This window comes from Oryctolagus cuniculus, chromosome 4 (genome assembly GCF_964237555.1).
Source record: "Oryctolagus cuniculus chromosome 4, mOryCun1.1, whole genome shotgun sequence".
Lineage (NCBI taxonomy): Eukaryota > Metazoa > Chordata > Mammalia > Lagomorpha > Leporidae > Oryctolagus > Oryctolagus cuniculus.
In genome coordinates, this window is record NC_091435.1 from 163,731,143 (window position 1) to 163,750,041 (window position 18,899).

General features: G+C 38.3%; 2 protein-coding genes across 24 annotated transcripts in view; both read right to left on the reverse strand.

Annotated features, from left to right (window-relative positions):
- The window catches only part of NEK10 (NIMA related kinase 10), a 376,418-nt gene extending 371,394 nt beyond the window's left edge, over positions 1-5,024 (reverse strand). For 7 of the 8 annotated variants that reach the window (XM_008266081.4, XM_008266080.4, XM_008266079.4 and 4 more), the window contains exon 1: positions 4,881-5,024. The gene's annotated coding sequence lies outside the window, so the exon portion shown is untranslated. Of the gene's footprint in view, positions 1-4,586; positions 4,700-4,880 lie in introns of those variants that run through there. The other variant, XM_051858880.2, reaches the window with a different exon arrangement.
- A 3,327-nt stretch (positions 5,025-8,351) lies between these two features.
- The window catches only part of SLC4A7 (solute carrier family 4 member 7), a 104,400-nt gene continuing 93,852 nt past the window's right edge, over positions 8,352-18,899 (reverse strand). For 10 of the 16 annotated variants that reach the window (XM_070071619.1, XM_070071614.1, XM_070071616.1 and 7 more), the window contains 3 exons: positions 17,840-17,937; positions 14,321-14,428; positions 8,352-12,535 (listed from right to left, as the gene is read on the reverse strand). In XM_070071619.1, the coding sequence (XP_069927720.1) occupies positions 12,454-12,535; positions 14,321-14,428; positions 17,840-17,937 (288 nt within the window). In that variant the 3' untranslated portion in view covers positions 8,352-12,453. 16 annotated transcript variants of the gene reach the window in all.

Consider the following 18,899-nt stretch of genomic DNA (forward strand, 5'->3'; position numbering starts at 1 on the left):
CCTCCAGGTTCCTGTTACTACAGACCCTAGTCAGAAGTAGGGTATGGCTCAAGTAGTATGGGTTCCCACAATCCAAGTGGGAGAACTAGATTGGGTTCTGGGCTCCTTTCTTCAGCCTGGCCTGGTTCAGTTCGTTGTGAGTATCTGGAGAGATGGGGGCATGTTATGCATGTATATATGTAAGTATGTATCTCTGTCTCTCAAATAAATTTAATTTAAAAATCAGAAAAAACATTCTTATGACAGCATGGCAGTCAGTTCTAAATAAAAGGCAAAACAGGGTAGATTTGTGGTACAATGATTAAAGCCACAGCTTGGAATGTCAGCATCCCATTTTGGAGTGCCAGTTTGAGTCCCAGTTACTCTACTTCCAAACTAGCTTCCTGCTAATGCAACTGGGAAACAGTACTTGAGTTCTAGTACTTGGGTTCCTGCCACCTATGTGGGAGACCTGGATGGAATCCTTGGCTCCTGGTTTGGCCTCGCCCAAACAGAGCTGTTGTGGGCATTTCAGAAGTTAATAAGCAGACAGAAGATACCTCTGTCTCTCTCTCTCTCTCTCTCTCTGCCTTTTAAATAAATAAATAAATATTTTAAAAGAACAAAGTAAAACTCCTTTAGAATTATTGATGGCTGGGGCCAGTGCTGTGGTGCAGCAGGTTAACACCCCATCTTGCAGCACCAGCATCTCATAGGCTCCACTTCCAATCCAGCTCCCTGCTAATTCGCCCCGGAAAGCAGTGGAAGATGGCCCAAGTGCTTGGGTCCCTGCCACCCACATAGAAGACCCAGAAGAAGCCGGCACCTTTGCTCAATAGGCTAATCCTCCGCCTTGCGGCGCCAACACACCAGGTTCTAGTCCCAGTGGGGGCGCCGGATTCTGTCCCGGTTGCCCCTCTTCCAGGCCAGCTCTCTGCTGTGGCCCGGGAGTGCAGTGGAGGATGGCTCAAGTCCTTGGGCCCTGCACCTGCATGGGAGACCAGGAGGAAGCACCTGGCTCCTGGCTTCGGATCAGCGAGATGCGCCGGCCGCAGCGCGCCAGCCGTGGCGACCATTAGAGGGTGAACCAACGGCAAAAAAAGGAAGACCTTTCTCTCTGTCTCTCTCTCTCTCACTGTCCACTCTGCCTGTCAAAAAATAAATAAATAAATAAAAAATAACAAAAAACAAAGACATCTGGAAAAAAAAAAAAAAAAAGACCCAGAAGAAGCTCCTGGCTCCTGGCTTTGGGTCAGCTCAGCTCCAGCCAATTGCAGACATTTGGGGAGTGAACCAGCAGATGGAAGACCTCTCCCTCTCTCTCTCTACTTCTGTCTCTACCTCTCTCTGTAACTCTTTCAAATAAATATTTTTTTTTAAGATTTATTTATGGGGCTGGTGCTGTGGCATAGCAGGTAAAGCTGCCGCCTGCAGTGCCGGCATCCCATATGGGCGCCGGTTCGAGTCCGGGCTGCTCCACTTCCCATCCAGCTCTCTGCTATGGCCTGGGAAAGCAGTAGAAGATGGCCCAAGTGTTTGGGCCCCTGCACCCACATGGGAGACCCGGAAGAAGCTCCTGGCTCCTGGCTTCAGATCAGCTCAGCTCCAGCTATTGCAGCCAGTTGGGGAGTGAACCAGCAGATGGAAGACCTCTCTCCCTCGCTCTATGTCTCTCCTTCTTTCTGTGTAACTCAACTAAAATAAATAAATCTTAAAAAAAATTATTTATTTGCTTGAAAGGCGGAGTTACAGAGGTTTTTATATTTTATAGGTGAGACTTTTTATAGTCTCTTTCCTAAATATGGCCACTTGATTATTATTTTGTCATGCTGGCTCTGCTGACTGCTTTGAAGCCAGAACACATGTCCAAACTATTTGTGCATAATACTTAACAAGCTCTTGAGTGCATGATCTTTATTGTAATTGTAAAATTCAGCTGAAATAAGTGGAAGTCTGACTTACAGATAAGTATGAGTTATTTTACCAAATGGGAAGTGGTATTTTATTTAGTGCTCATATCCATGCTTTTTATCATGATACATGTCAGACACATACATGAGTACTCACATGCTTAAAGCATACTTTCCTCTGGAAGAGTCAATCTTTGAAAATATAAGATTCATTCTCAAATTCAAATCTTATACCCTGTCCTCAAGGTAACGCTTTCTATTCCCACATCCTGTTCACTTTTTTCTTGTGCCTTATCACTCTACCACAAGTAGAACATAATACAAATAACTAACACATATTCATAGCATTTCCTGTGTACCCACTACTATTCTAAGAAATGTGTCCAAATTAATTCCTGTGCTGTTCACAACCACCCTGTTTTACGGTTGAGGAAACTGAGATGCAAAAAGGTGAAGTAATTTGAAAGAGAGTCTGTGTTTAGCAGTGGGGGAGCTAAGATTTGGACTCAAGCAATCTGGTTCCAGCATCTTTCTTCTACAGATTCTGCTCTACTGCCCTTGAGAACTGCTCTAGAACAGAGCTTTTGTTTTGGTCACTGCTGAATGCTCAGGTGCTCAATAAGCTCGTTTCTGCCTGCTCAAGAGCTCAACTCTGTTCACTCCAACTTCAGCCTCTAAACCTGGCTGGCTGAGACAGGCAGAGTAACATTCCAGACTGTTCTTCCACATTCTAAAGATTTTATGGATTGCATTTCCTTTTGGTTCACCATGACCTGCCATGGAATTCTGGACCTATCAGATAGTCAGTAAATACTCACTGGATGAATGATTCTCTCCTCAGAACTATTGCCATAAACAAATGTTCATGATCAAATACTATAATGACATGATGCTATACTAGAAACTGCACTTAAGTGAATCAAAGGCTGGCATTTTTTTTTTTTTTTCAAACTGATGATGAGTCAGCACTGTGGGGTAGAAGATTCAGTCTTCACCTGCAGTGTTGGCATCCCATATGGACACCAGTTCAGGTCCCGGCTGCTCTATTTTCTATTCAGCTCCCTGCTAGTGCACCTGAGAAAGCAATGGAAGATGGTCCAAATGCTTAGGCCCCTGTCACCCACGTGGGAGACCTTGAGGAAGCTCCTGGCTTTGGCCTAGCCCAGCCGAGGTAGCTGCAGCCGTTTGGGAAATGCACAGTGGCTGGGAGATCTCTTTCTGCCTCTCCTTCTCTATCTCTGCTTTTCAAATAAATAAATCTTTAAAAACAAAATTAATCAAAACAAAAAACTAATTATGAAGTGTCACACCTCCAACCATCAGTTATTGTTTTTAAAGATGTGAAAATGTCCTCTATGCTAAGCACCATACACTTAGTACTGTATATGCATAAATAAACTTTACAACAGTCCCATGAAGTAGATGGTACTATCAGTTCATTGCACAGATTAAGAAGCTGTCATGGGCCACAGAGCTAAAAGCCTGGAGAAAAAATTTCTTTTTATTTTTTAAGATTTTAATTTATTGATTTGAGAAGCGGAGTTATGGACAGAGAGAGGGATAGACAGACTGAAAGGTCTTCCATCTGCTGATTGACTCACCAAATGGCTACAACAGCCAGAGCTGAGCTGATCAGAAGCCAAGAACCAGGAGCTTCCTCCAGGTCTCCACATGAGTGACAGGGGCATAAGCAATTAGGCCATTTTCCACTGCTTTCCCAGGCCATAAGCAGAGAGTTGGATTGGAAGAGGAGCAGCCAAGACACGAACTGATGCCCATATGGGATGCTGACACTGCAGGTGAAGGCCTAGCCTACCATGTCACAGTGCCCACTTAGGGATTCCAACCCACTGATATATGACTCCAAAGCTTGGCTCTTGTCAGTTGTGTGTCCCGTCCCAATTTGCATAATTTTATTATAGCACATAACAACTGCTAGCATCGTAGTGACTTTGGCATGAAATATAGAATGTGAATTGAAATACACTTCCAACTAACAAGTAAAACCCGTAAACTGAACATTCAGCTTTTATATCCAAAAGTTCCATTGGCTAGAAGTTACTTCTAACTTTTTGGGAACGAATATGGATCTTACAAAAAAAAAACAGTAACTTCCTTTTTTAGAGATTCATTCATTAGCAAGTATTTGTTGAACACCTGCCATATGCTGGGTACTGGGCCAGATGCTGGGAATACAACGGTCAAAATAATCACACACAACAGAAAATGTGGCATACTCTTGAGAACAGCCCGAACAGAACTGCTGTTAGGAGGACTAAGGATTGTAATAGGGAAATGGGGGATTTTAAGCAGGGGAGGAAAAATATCCTTACATGCTTTTTCACTCTAACAATGGTAAGGAAAATGGATTAGATAAGATCAGATTAGAATCAGGAAAGCCAGACTGGTGAGTTAAGCCAAGAGAAACAGTAAGATACTATGAATGGAGATGGTGATGGGGGAATTGATTCTTCTATTAAAATGATCCGGTCTTAATAACCGATGGAGACAGGAGGAAGGGGCACAGGATGTGGCTGTGGGTAACTGAGCCGGTGACAGTACCGAGGCAGAGAACTCAAGGGCAGGAAGTCCGCTGGGGCCAGGGCCAGACGGCGCGTAGGGCTGTACATGGGAAGCGTGAACTGGCAAGAGGAGGCGGCTGGGGCTCAGGCTTTCCTGTCAGCGTTGAGATGGTACCTGAAGGGCAGAGCGGGGAAGCAGAAAAGCAGGCAGCGTTGTGTGACGGAGCTCGGGACGGAGATGAAGAGGCGTCGGGCGGATTCTGAGACACAGGCTCAGGCCAGCCAGACCGAGCCTTCCTCCGGCCCGCAGCGCCGTGACACCTCGCGCGTCCGTCCGGCAGACCCCGCGGCTGCCTCGGCCGCCCGCGACGGCCCCTGCCCCTGGCTGCCGGAGCTCGGGGCTACTCCCCGGAGACCTGGCCTCGCTCGGCGCCCCGGCAGGTGGAGTGCCAGCTCCCGCCTCACTCACCGCGCCGGAGGGGCGTTCCCTCCTTCAGACCAATCTCCGAATCGTCCTCCTCATCCTCGCGGCCGCGCCACCGGGGCTCCCGTCCGGTCTCGGCCCGCCTCGCCCTCTCCTCAGCCCACTGGGTCCCGGTCCGCTCTACCTTAGGGGCGCAGCGGCCAGCGGCACCGTTGGTTTTTCAATCAAATCCTTCCAGGCCATCAACCGGCGCTGGCTGAGCCAATGCGGACGCGGCTTTCTCCGCCTCGCCGGGGCGCCTTAGCCAATCGGGAGCAGCCTTACTGCGCAGTGCAGAGCGCCATAGCGACGGGTGACGCTGCCAGGGTTGCTGTAGCAACCAGAGAACGCGCTAGGCCCAGCCCCAAAGCTGTGCGCGGGAGAGGCAGGTGGTGCCTAAGGTTGTGGGGCAGCCCTCACCCGGCCCCACAGCTACCTACTGATGCCCCATTTTTCGCACCTGTAATACAGTAGGTGAGAAAGAGCAACTACACGCTAGGATGTTCAGTTTCAAGAACCTCTGTGTCATAAACATCAATTCAATTCTCTTTCAAGGCAAAGATTCAATCTGAAAAGAAATGCCACATGCCAAGTATCTCCCATATAGCATAGGAGCATTCTATTACTGGAACACAATATGAGAGGTATACCCCGCGGGGAAAGACCTGTATCTCACACCCATCACTCGCTGGAGCCTACGGCAACTTACTTCACCTCTTGTGAGAGTCTTAAGCTTTTTTTAATAAAAAAAAAAAATCCTTGAATTACATTAATAAAGCCCAAGATATTTGACACCTGGAACTTAAAAAAAAATTTATTCAGTGCTCAATTATGTGCTGGGCACTGTTCCAAACTCATTCCTCATATTACTTCATTTACTGTTCACATCATCATCTGATAGACATTATTTTCCATCCTACTTTAGAGTTGGAAAAAAATATGTCACAAAGTTTCCTAAACAGACCAATTTGACAGGCTAGTTAAAGATGGGGCAGGTTGAACCTACAGTGTGATTTCATAGCCTTCAGCAACAAATGTCTTCAATAGGGCCCTACTCAATTCTATATTAACTCTAAATGCCTGCTAATGCTAACAATGGTACTTAAATCTACCAAAAATTTTAAGACAGTGAACCCTTCCCTAATGATTTCTCAGCTTTGAGTAAATATTCCTAAGGGATAACAATAGTTTGATTTGCATTTGTGTTAAAAATTAAAAGCTCTTTTCCCCCTGCTTTGGAAATGAAGAAAGGTGAGATGAGAGCCAAACTCGGGAAGATCCAGCAGAATTAAGCCTCAACGAACATAAAACCAGCAGGATTAATGGGACCAGTCAACAAATAAGGTGCCAAGGGCAAGGAAGATTGGCGTTGAGTGGCAAAAGTGAAGTATTCCACACATACATTCTCAATGTCAAGCTGTTCATATAGAAAGACTTCAATGGGGAGGAGAGAACTTGCACTATGACCTGGTCTAGATTAAGATCGGAGTCGGCAAACTCAAAAGGCTTCCATAGCCTTGGCAACTCATGACAAGAGCCTAGAGTGATTACTGACGCCATAAACAAGAGTGTCAATTTGTTAAGTCAACAACAGGAGTCACTGTGCACTTACTCCTCATGTGGGATCTCTGTCCTTAATGTGCTGTACAATGTGAATTAATGCTATAACTAGTATTCAAACAGTATTTTTCACTTTGTGTTTCTGTGTGGCTGCAAACTCTTGAAATCTTAATATATGCTAAATTGATCATCTGTATATAAAGATAACTGAAAATGAATCTTGATGTGAATGGAATGGGAGAGGGAGCGGGAGAGGGGAGGGTTGCAGGTGGGAGGGAATTTATGGGGGGAAAAAAGGCATTGTACTCCATAAGCTGTACTTTGGAAATTTATATTTATTAAAGTTAAAAAAAAAGACTTCAATGAATGTCTACTTGATCAGAACACTGAAAATGTTTCTCACCTGCACTACTCTTCAGAAAACTAAGTCTTAATTATATCCCTAGATGTGATTGAAAGTTGCATAGAAGATGCAAGAGGCATGGAACACACTGGCTCTAGAAGAGATGCACTGTCATCTCCAATGCTGAGTCCGTACTGTGCTGTTAGGTGATAAAGACGCCAGCGGGGCCATGCTTACACCAAGCTGATAGCTCACGTACTAGGGCTGAAACCTGGTAAGACCTTATACCCCCTTTTTGGTTTGCTAATACCCATTTACTATCCTGAAATGAATGAATAGCTACTGTAGATCCTGTCTTTCAAAAGTAATAATGCAGGGGCGGGCACTGTGGTACACCAGGTTAAGTCACTGCTTGGGACACCAGCATCCCTGGGAGGCAGCAGACGATGTCCCAACTGCTTGGGTTCCTGCCACTCACTGGAGACCTGGCTGGAGTTCTAGGCTCCTGGCTGTGGTCTTGCCCAATCCTGGCTTTTGTAGGTGTTTCGGGAGGGAACCAGTGGATGGAACATAATGCTCTGTCTCCCCCTCTCTGTCATTCTGCCTTTCAAGTAAATACATAAATCCTAGCAACAAAAAACAAAACCTATAATGTCCACTAACTACAGCATAAAAAATAGAGGTTAGTTTTATAGGCACTGAAACATGTATTTAGAACGGACTCAGTAAGAACACAACTCCACTTCCCCGAATTTGTAAAGTTCCTCTAAACAAGCAGTGCAGATTAAGAATATTTAAACACACATAGACACTCTTTAAGAGGAGTGAAAATGATGTAGACTGAAAGCAGAAGGCTACCATTTGAAGTAAATGGAGACCGAAGAATGGGTTTTGCAAGAACCCAGAGAAGCAGAAAGGAAGGTTTCTAAACAATAGAATCTTTCATTAAAAGCACAGAGGTAGTAACATAAAGGTAAATCACAGGAAGAACCGATGCTCAAGACCACATATGCCTTACTGTGCAACATCAAAGCTAACGTCCTATACACAGCTATTATGAAGTGACATACTTTTTCCTAGAATAAACAGATTTTCAAATGCAATTTCCAAAAAGAATAAGCACCTTTTCACAATTCAGATGCAAAGTTCATCACATTCAGTGAGATGTCACTAGCTTTTCAGGGCAGAAAACATAGGAGTGCTACACACAGACCAAGACCTGCCATTGGACATCAATAAGGAAAAATATTTATAAAAAAAACGAGCCATTACCAACAAAGGACAAGTCTTGAGCCTGTGAGAGAGTATTATCTTGCAAATTATGACATGACACAAAATTTCAGAATGTGTGTCTTAAAATAGAGAAAAAAATGATCAACTTCCATATTTTTAACTACCAATAGTGATTCTGAAACACAGTTTCATCTCATCTTTTCTTACTGTTTTCTCTTTTCTGACTCTCTCCTACTAATGCACATGAATTTTAGGAGGCAGGAAGGGGAAATCACTCATATTCCCTTCCTTCCCTACTCCAATCTCCAGCTGAGAAAGATAAGGAAGACAAAGCCAACAACTAATTAAGTAGACTTTATTGCTCTTTCAACTTCAATAACATCTCCAAAAAATAGTTTTAACAATTATAAAACAAATTTGAAAGGCAGGATCATTCACATTATAGACTTGGTAGAGACTTTTAACTTCATATAAATGAAACATATCAGTTTACAATTTAAATGTTTAATTTGCTTTGGATTTTATTATAAAAGAAAATATTATAAAAGTCATAAAAATTGGAATTCTACTGTGAAATTACACCAAGGTATCAAATATTATATAAATGAACAATAAAATTCAATTTTATTTATTTAAACACAGTAAACACTGGAAAACAATCTCCCCCCTACAAAAAAAAAAAAAAAAAAAAACACCAAGAACCAAACCCTTGAATAATAATAATAAAAAAAGAAAAGCCACAACACAAAAACCAATCAATGTGCAAAAATCTGATTAAAAACAAAACCAAACAAAATTGGGGTATAACAATTAAGTTAAATGTAGAAGTTAATATGTGCTAATTAGATTTTTAAAATGTTTAGATGATTCCATTTCCAACTACTTGGTATAATCAACACTTATTTCACTTCTTTAAGTCACAAAACGGACTTTACATTAAAATTCCCAAATTTTGCAATTTGAACACTATAAATTTAAGTGTTCTTCAATTCTTTATATTTACTTTCTAAAAAATAAATAACTGTGGAATAAACCAAAAGACAATTCACATATTTGCACTGCATACCGTAACAATGATGTGATCTACATAAATAAATTTAAAACACTAAGTTATTTAATACAACATTTTTGAATGACATCAATGGCTTACACATCCGAAATCTGAGCACTTTTAACAGGATTCACATGTTAAACTGTTGAGCACACTTACAGAACTGAGGTACAGGATATAACCCTCTAAACAGCAAGCTCTTGTGTTATACCTCAGGTTTAGAGACCATTTTACTTTTCACAGAATTTCGAACCTGCCTTTGTGAAAGGAAAAAGATAAAAGCTTTTATTCTCACATGGAAACTGAGTAAATGGAAGAAACATTTGTTTCTTGGATGGAGAAAACAAAGATTAGTAATTTTGAATGATAAACAGATTTGCTTTATAAAATGCATCCATTAGCACATAAAAATTTTGTCTAAAATGCTTTACAGAAGACTTGGCAAATATGAACATTGGTACGCCACAGCTTTTTTAAAACAATGTTAAGAGATTTAAGGTTGATAACATTCATTCTCTATCTCACTCTCTCTCTTTCTCTCACACACACACACACACACACTTAGAAAGATTGTGTGCTTCACTTCAGCATATTTAATATTATTAAAGAATACATGGAATCATCCTTTTATGGTTAAGAAAGTTGGTTCATTGTTTCTCAAAAGCTGCTATTTTAGATTGAAACAGCACTCAGAAGAAAGTAAGTTTCAGATGGTCAACACCAGGATTTATTAAAGTCTTTGTAAACAGACATCTATAAATAAATAAGAGTGGAGAAGAAGATCCTGAGGTGGCCCTGTGTCCAGGGCATTCAGTAGCACTAAGCTCCATTCTGGAAATCAAGGCATCTAAGAAAGTGCAGGGCTGTTCAGTTGAATTTATTTTGTAAATGGAATATGTACAAGTTTAATTCTTTTGCACCTTGAGGTAAATCAGTACATAGCAATTACTACTGCTCATATACACCTATTTAAGGCAACATTTAAAAATCTATATATGTAGTAAATTACCTTTCACTGTCTTGCAATGAATGCTATCCATGATTGACATTTTTCAAAAAGAGTGGAAGAAATATCTAAAACAAGCAGTTAATTACTTAAACATGAGTTACCTTTGCTCTTCAATGGAGTAGTCATATCAGATCATTTTGTAAATCAAGTAGTCAAAAGAAAGCAGAAATGCTTAACAATTAGGAACACAGTAAAAACGTTTTGAGTGCAAAGTATTTTGCAAGTCATGGTTTTTCTGGCACTTAAAATTACTATACATAATTAAATAAAATTACAAAAACACTTTCCCAGGTAGTTTTCAGTTTATATTTTAAAATCACTTCCTTGTAAAATAGGTACAATTGTTAACCCTTTGATGTCCAAACACAAGGAAATGATGTGAGGAAATCCTCAGGTTCAGGGGAGTTTAAAAAATAGCAGCAAATACTGGGGACTTTGAAAATCATTACGCCGCTATGAATAAAAAGGAATCACTTCAATGGAAGCTCATGCCCAATAAGCACCATGGGTAATACTCTATCAATTGCCCATAGAGTCTAACTCTTTTTCAGACAGTACCAAACAATGTCAGCTATGTTGTCTGGAGAAAAGCAGCTACATTTCTAACATCTCATCTGAGGCAGAGGTTGAGTCTGTATTTTAACTAAAATCTGACAATTACTGTCTCAGATGGGGAAATTACATTACGATAACAGCTTTAGAATGGACTAAAATCACTCCAGAACCACTAAAATATCAGCTTTTGGCATTCTTCATGATCTTTTCTCTATCAGGTCAATTGTTCGTACATTTGCGTTTTTATTAGAAATAACTAAAGGGAATATTAGAATCTCATTAAAATGTTCATCCTAAGAGTCATATTTCTGTGTCTTCTCAATACTCAAGTTTGATTTTCTAAATTATTCTCCTATCAAATCGGTTTCACAATTCCATTCATCCAGTCCTACAGGCTTAATAAAACCATTTATTTATTTCATGTGGAGCTAAGAGTATACAAAAAAATGGCTAAAAAGATCTGCCAGAAGATAAAAAGACAGCTCAGGAAAACTAAAAATAACAAATCCCAACACAAAACAGAAAGAATGCCACGAATCTGAGCTGTACATAAAATGTCAAATTTCCTTTTTAAATACAAATATGGCAGTGCTTCATATCAAAGATGTAAAAATCTGTCAACTGCTTTCAGATAATAAACAAATGCAAGGGAGCACCAGGAATGTACATGAACAGTTTACTATAAATTTGTTACCTTTTCAGATGTGTATGAATTATTTAAGCCTATCAGTTAAAATAAATAAAATATTTTAAAAATGAAGTTGCAGGTAACAACTTATTAAATATAATCTATACAATAGAAAGAATAAAAACAGAAAATTAAAAGTAATTCTTAATAAAGTAATACTGATCATTAACCCATCTGAGAGAATTCTGATTCCTGATTCTTTTAATCATACTACTTATGATAGAAAAATAATCAAGCACTTGAGCCTGATACAAACTAACCCATTTTAAGTAAAAGAGAGCAAAGGCAGAAAACTGAGTGGGAATAGGGGCTCTATAAACAGCCTAAAGATTTTAAAAAGTTTCTCCAAAAGTAACAAAACTCAACTACTGCAAATTGGCATTTATAGCTTCTAAAATTATGGCTGGTATGGATGCTAAATTATAAAATCAAATGCAATTTTACTTGTGTGCCAGAATGGAAACCTAGATATGGGAGTTTTAAGAGTTAAAACATTTCCCAAAACATAAAGGTTAAAAACTATGGCTCTTATCTAGTAAGTTTACAATTGTTCTACACTCACCCCTATGGCCAAGAAATTGCCATCATTTGTGAAATATGATGGACATCTGCATATGATATACACACACATACACACACACAGAAGCCTTGATATGCTACCATTTTCCCCACAGCATTGGCATAAAGACTCCCTGTTCTTCCCATAAAGCACTAGCACTAATTATTTCACTTTTGTGACTATATAGGGAAAATGTTAGAAACCCAAGAAAAATTTATAAATATATGGACTAAGCATGTATCACTTAAGGATGATATGAACTGCCATTGATGAACAGAAACTTAAGAAAAATAGATTGAATCCATTTCCCCCCATCTTTCTATTGCAGAACAAAAAAAACTTTTTCCAGCAGAATAAATATTTGAATGGTAAGAACCATGTACCTCACTTCTAAGAGACTATTTCATTATATACACAGTCTCCATGGTGCTCATAACAAACTTCAGACACTACTTCAAAAACCCAGTAGTCATGCATAAACAGCATGACATACAATACTGTTTTATATTTAGTGACATGACACACACATTTTATATATATGTATATATATATATCTATATATAATTCCTCTGGGTTCAATCCTATAATGAAGTTTCAGCATCCATGTATTTCTTTGTTGGTTCATCTTCAAAATTTATTTTCACACTCACAGGTTTTTCAGGGCTATTTAAAACAAAAGAATGAGAATAAATAATTTTTAAATTGACAATTACTAGATTCTAATAATGACCAACAAGGAACCTTTTGAGATAACTATTAACACTATGAATTTATGACATCCAATTATTTTACAGCTTTCTTTTTTCCATCAGTAAAGTGAATTAGAAAGTATTAAAAATCCTTAGTTAAAAAAAAAAAGCCTATGTTTAAAATTGCAATTCATGTGTTTTTGGAAACTGAAGACAGACTCCCTAAAATTGGTCAGTATATAAATATGTTTTAGTTTTACTTCACATGAACAGAGTATTTATAGTCTCTGATGTTTATTTCACTGACAAATCTATTAATATATAATTCTTCGTCAACCTAAATATGTATCAAATAATTTTCTCAAAAAGGCAGCCAATTTTCAAAACTTCTTACCAAATATGATTTAAAAATACAAAAGCAAGAAATTTATCCTGTTTTATTAAGTTAATATCAAACACAGTGGCTCCATGTACATGGACTTAGTTTTAGCACATGACTATCCAGAATCTGAAAAACCAAAATATAAGAACAAACTATAATTTGCTGCCCACTCCACAAGTAACGAAGGCAAGTTTCCTCCCAATATTTTTACGTTAAATGATACAGTAAGACATTCTCTGTATTCCCATGTGGCTTGGAATAGAGGGGCAAAGGCACACAACAGGCAGAAGTCTGAAACACACATTAAAATATAAGCATTTGGGCCAAGGGTATTGACAAAGTATAACAAATTACCAAGAGTAAAATGAATATTCATAGTGAAATGGTGCCTGCACAGAATGGTGTCTCCAAAAATGAGAGTTTAACTTTAAAATTTTTTCCACACTAAAGGTAGAAGTGAAGAAAGGAATCAGCCTGGCTTAGAAAATCAGAACTCATAAAATAACTACAGGAAGGAAAAACATGATGATAAAGATTAAGTGGTAAAATGACTCTAAAAGAGGGCAGGGAAAGAATGAAAAAAAAGCTGCTCAATTATTTTAAGACAGAGCCCAGAAAAGATAGCAAATTAAACAGAAATAGTTGTGTGATTACTTGCCCTGGAAAAGTTTTGATCTGATGCCTAGCAGAATACAATGACACTCAAACCAAACTTTGGCACGAAGTGTACACAGAAGATTTGTTGAATGTGAATCAGTTAGTACCTTTATAAGATGATACCCCATTTCCCTAGAGACCGAGATTAAGGTACTAATTATTATCAAAATAGAATCCCTGAGGTCTCAGGCCTTAAAGCAATGGCGAAAGCAAGAAAAAAGGTTACATAATGTGTTATGTCCATTACAAGACTGAATGGACTTTATATAATGGATTAACTTTCTCCCACTTCAAGAAAAACATTTGTCTCCCCTAAAGAAAAGATATGCTAAAATCAAAACAACAAAACACAAAAGGAAAAATTCTTTTTTCTTGGACCATCAGAGATAATGACTGAGGTATTCATTTAGAATCATTTAAGCATGAAAAATTACCTTTTTTATATGGTTTTGGCATTTATAGATTTATTCCATACTGTTAAAGAATTTTTTTTGTAAAATAATAAAAATAGGCAACTTTAAACTGAAAAATGAAAAAAAAATTATGTATACCTGACTCTAGTATATAGTAAAAGGAAGACAGGAAAAGGAAAGCTGGTTTTGTTAAGGAGAATATAAATTAGGTAAATTAAGTTAATTGTAATGGTTTTACTGCATAGCTATAAGTAAGTAAAATAAAAAAATAGCTATAGTTAGAAAATGCATAAATAATTATAGCTACCTCGTGTTAGATCTGGTTACTTTGGCATTCTCAGTACTCATGGAAAGTGCCTTCCATTGTGCAGTTTTGGCCATTTCATCTGATATGTTAACAACTGAGGGATCAACACTGAAGAACAAACACACTTTGTGGTTAGTATTCAGTACTTGCATAAGCATTAATATTGTCACTTATTGTCTTACGTGTTTATTTGCTTCCACCAACTCAAAACTGAGAAAATCCTTGCCATGCACTGAAACCAGGATCAAGCAAGGTACCAGAATTTTGGAGTTACATTATAAAGGCTTCAAGGAAGATTACATCTTTCTTTATAACTAAAACTAGTAGTGAGATTAACTAAATTAGGATTTATTTATGGGACTTCACCTCATAATTCAATTTGGGGTTTTATTAGCTATGGTGCTCTCTAACCATCTTGGCTCTGAGTACCAGTATACTATTGAAATAATATAAGAGAATATATTAATGTGCTTATAAAGAATAATACAGCTTCATATCAGTTAGAAAATTTTGTTAACTGATACAAATTTCAGCCTCACCAAATATTTACACAGAAAAGCCAAGACTATAATTTTTAAAGCCCTTGTTTTTCATAGTCTTTATAAATCATTGAGGTGTTACCTCAAAGTCTTTTACCTCAAAGTTGAAAACAAAGGTCTGGAAAATATTTCGACAGTTAACACAAAAATACCACACTTAACTGGCATTCACATTTTTAGTGTAAAATTGTTATTTTATCAAATTTATCAAAATCCAAAGGACATAATATTGTCTACTTATTACAAAAGACATAAATGTATTATAAAACTGAATTTAAGACCCCAAATCCAATAATAATGATGATATCCATAAATAATTAATTTTGGGCTCAAGGTTGTCAGTCACAAGTAATATGAAAGTTGTGAAGTTAATAGAAATTCATTTGTCTTCACCAAAAGATTTCATGCAGACAAGCTACAAATACAAATGTCATATTAGATCATGTTAATAATGTGACCCATTAAAAAAAACAGAGGGGGAACAGTGAGGACTCTTAAAGCACCAGTAACTTTTTGTTCTTAATTTGGGTGTTGGTTATGAGCGTGCTCAGATTCATTATCTGTACACTCATGTGAATTTCTTGATATATACACTTTATTTCAAATACATGTTTAAATTAAAAAATAAACAATGTGATGGCAGCTAGGTTATGAATGGCTAAGACCACCATTCTAAAAGTGCTGATTTGCTCATGCTTTAAATCAGAACATTGTTTAAAAGAAAGACTGCAGGGAAGAAGGACACGGCCATTTAAAAGTCTCTGGGAATCTGAACACCCAATTTCCCAAGGGCAGAGTCATCCAACCTGAAAGCCTGCCTACCCTGAGTAAATACCCAGTCACCTGATGGCCAACTTCAAATAACCGAAGTAAGGAACTCCTGATGGAGCTTCCAGCTTTCAAATATCCTCATATAAATAAGAACTTCCCCATCAGCAGAATTTAACATCCTCTTTTGAAAGAAACTATATATTTTATTTGCCAACTCCCAAATAAAACTTATAAAGTTATTTTCATATTTTACAGGATTTTATAGTTTCCAAATGCTGTCATGAACTATCTCATTTGATCTTCATGGCAAATAATCCAAAGATAAATTCTAACAAACAGGCTAGTCATTTTCTGGCATTTGTGATGTTTAAGTCTTAAGCAAAGCATTATGAATCATGGTTCATATCATCATTTAAGTAAAAAAAAGGAAAAAACAAATATCCATAATTTTTTATAATTATAAGACTCCACTTAAAAGTACATCCATCTATATCCACACTGAAAAAGGGACAAAGCAAGACAACAGAAGTCAGTCCCTAGAACCTGTTTAGAAGCCATCAATGAAGTTAATCCATTAATTTTAATTCATTAATTACACATAGTTAATTAATTACAAAACCCAGAAAAGCAGAACATTGTAGCTGGAGACATGACGATCTCTTTACTTGGCATTTAGTTTATAGTCTATCAACAGTTGATAAGAGAAAATCATGCAAAGAGACACAATAATGCCAACGATAATATTAATTGCGAAAAGAGGAAAATAATACAAATTCATTTATCACAATTAATCAACATATACAAGTCCAGGGGCCAGCGTTACGGCATAGTGGATAAAGCTGCTGCCTATGACAATGGCATCCCATATGGGAACCAGTTCCTGCTCCACTTCCAATCCAGCTTCTTGCTAATGGCCTGGAGAAGCAGCAAATGACCCAAGTCCTTGGGTTCCCCGAACCCATATGGGAGACCTGGCTGAAGATCCTGGCTCTTTTGAATTGGCTCAGGTCTGGCTGTTGCAGCCATTTGGAGAGTGAACCAGTGGATGGAAGACCTGTCTCTCTACCTCCCCCCACCCCATAACTCTTTCAAATAAACAAATAAATCCTTAACTATATATATATATATAATATATACATATATAATACACACATACAGACACACACACACACACACACACACCCAAATGTGACTTCTGTTAAAATTGATAAAGAATGGTTACAAATTAAAAAACAAAAAGGATTTAAGCAAGTTAATTAAACAGTGTCCAGCATCTGGACAAAGAAGGAACCTATGTATATTCTAAAACTGATTACTCTAACTAGCATTAGCTGTTAGCAGAATTGGAACAGATTTCTAGAAACAGGAATCAGATACATACACAAATACGAGTTTTGAATCTTTTAAAACTACTAAAAACTTCACACTTCCAAATTTCTATATCTTTGGTTCTTAAATTTAAATACAAATCACACACGAAAAATTATTAATAAGTTTCATGCACAATTTTTCTGTAATCTGAGTCCTTACCATTAATGGTCAAATCACACATTTGGAAACTAGGAGAGTTTTAGGAATGTTGGAAGATAAGTAAAGCTCATCAGCTGTGCATGAAAGTTAGTTCAAGACTCTGGTCTGGGGGCCAGTGCCATGGTACAGGTTAATCTTATGCCTGTGGCGCCAGCATCCCATATGGGCGCCAGTTCTAGTCCCAGCTGCTCTTCTTCGAATCCAGCTCTCTGCTGTGGCCTGGGAAAGCAGTAGAGGATGGCCTAAGTGCTTGGGCCCCTGCGCCCACGTGAGAGACCCGAAGAAGCTCCTGATTCCTGGCTTTGGATCGGCGTAGCTCCGGCCATTACGGCTACTTGGGGAGTGAACCAACGGAAGGAAGACCTTTCTCTCTCTGTCCATCTCACTGTCTGTAACTCTACCTCTCAAATAAATAAATAAAAATCTTAAAAAAAAAAAAAAAAAAAGACTCTGGTCTGACGCTGAGCTTTTTCCTCATTGCTGCCCTTTCCCAGGTGGGAAAGGAGTGAAGGAAACTCCTTTTCAAATTGTGTATCTTTTAGCTGATATGCCAGAAGCAGATTTTATGATCTTTCTAAAAATAGAAGTCAATACATCAAAGAAACATTACATCATTTACTTATGCACTTGCATGTACATAAAAATAAAACACATTTTACAAAATAAAGTTATATCTCACCTATATTTTAGGGCCTTAACTGGAATTTGCAAGAGACTTCCTCCTTCAAACGGAAGGTGCACAGTCTCATCATCATCTTGAAGCATGCGTTCAGCTTCCTTTAGAGCACACACATGAAGAGATTACTTTCCTCAGAACATTTCCAAGAGAAAAGGTTAATCTAGAACATGTTAAAGACTTAGAAACCCACACTGATAATATCTGTTTCTTATCTGTATCTGCATAACTGAAAATCCCCTTTACAATCATGAACACACACTTGGAGCACAAAATGAAACAATTCGTTACAAAGACTAACCTTAAATGCCTTAATTTTTATTTCTATCAGTAAATTGTTAACACTAACTATGTATCAGCTAGTCCACATGAAGTCTGATGACTGGTTAATACAGGTAAATACTGAGAGATCACACTCTGAAATCTCATGTCTCTCACTGCTATGCAACATGAGCAAAGCTGCACTGGTAAGTCTGGGTTTTTCAATCTCAGCAATACTGACATCAGTAATTCTTTGCTGCAGAGGGAGGTGCAATATGTAAAAGATATTTCATGGTATCAAAGGTGTCTAATCATCAGACGCTAGTAACAGCCCCTTCAAATGTCTCAGACACTGAAAGTGGGAGGGGAGGTCACTCCAAGTTGAGAATCAAGACAGGGGAACTGGGTAAGACTTACGATCTGTTAAGGGGAGTGGGATGTAGGGCAGTATAAGAGATCTTCTTCCTTACTAACAGAAATCCCAGCATCTAAAGGTGGCAATGTACCCAGATTTTTATTTAAAAAAAAAAAAATGAAAAACACCCCTAAACTCGGTAACTCAGCATTCCTTACAACTCAGTGAGGCCATGTGGTAGAAGAACTCCTTGGGTAACATGTCTGGAAAGACCCCTTAAAACAACAAAGAGCCTAGGCTGCTTGAGGGAAAATCCGTTTTGCCCTCTGTCTCTTCCTAATACTAACACAATAGCTGCAACCATTTTGACCCAAGAAGTCATGTGAAGGATGGAAACTGAATGCTGAGCACAGAGAAAAGTCCTTGGGAGTGCTTAACTCTAGGACA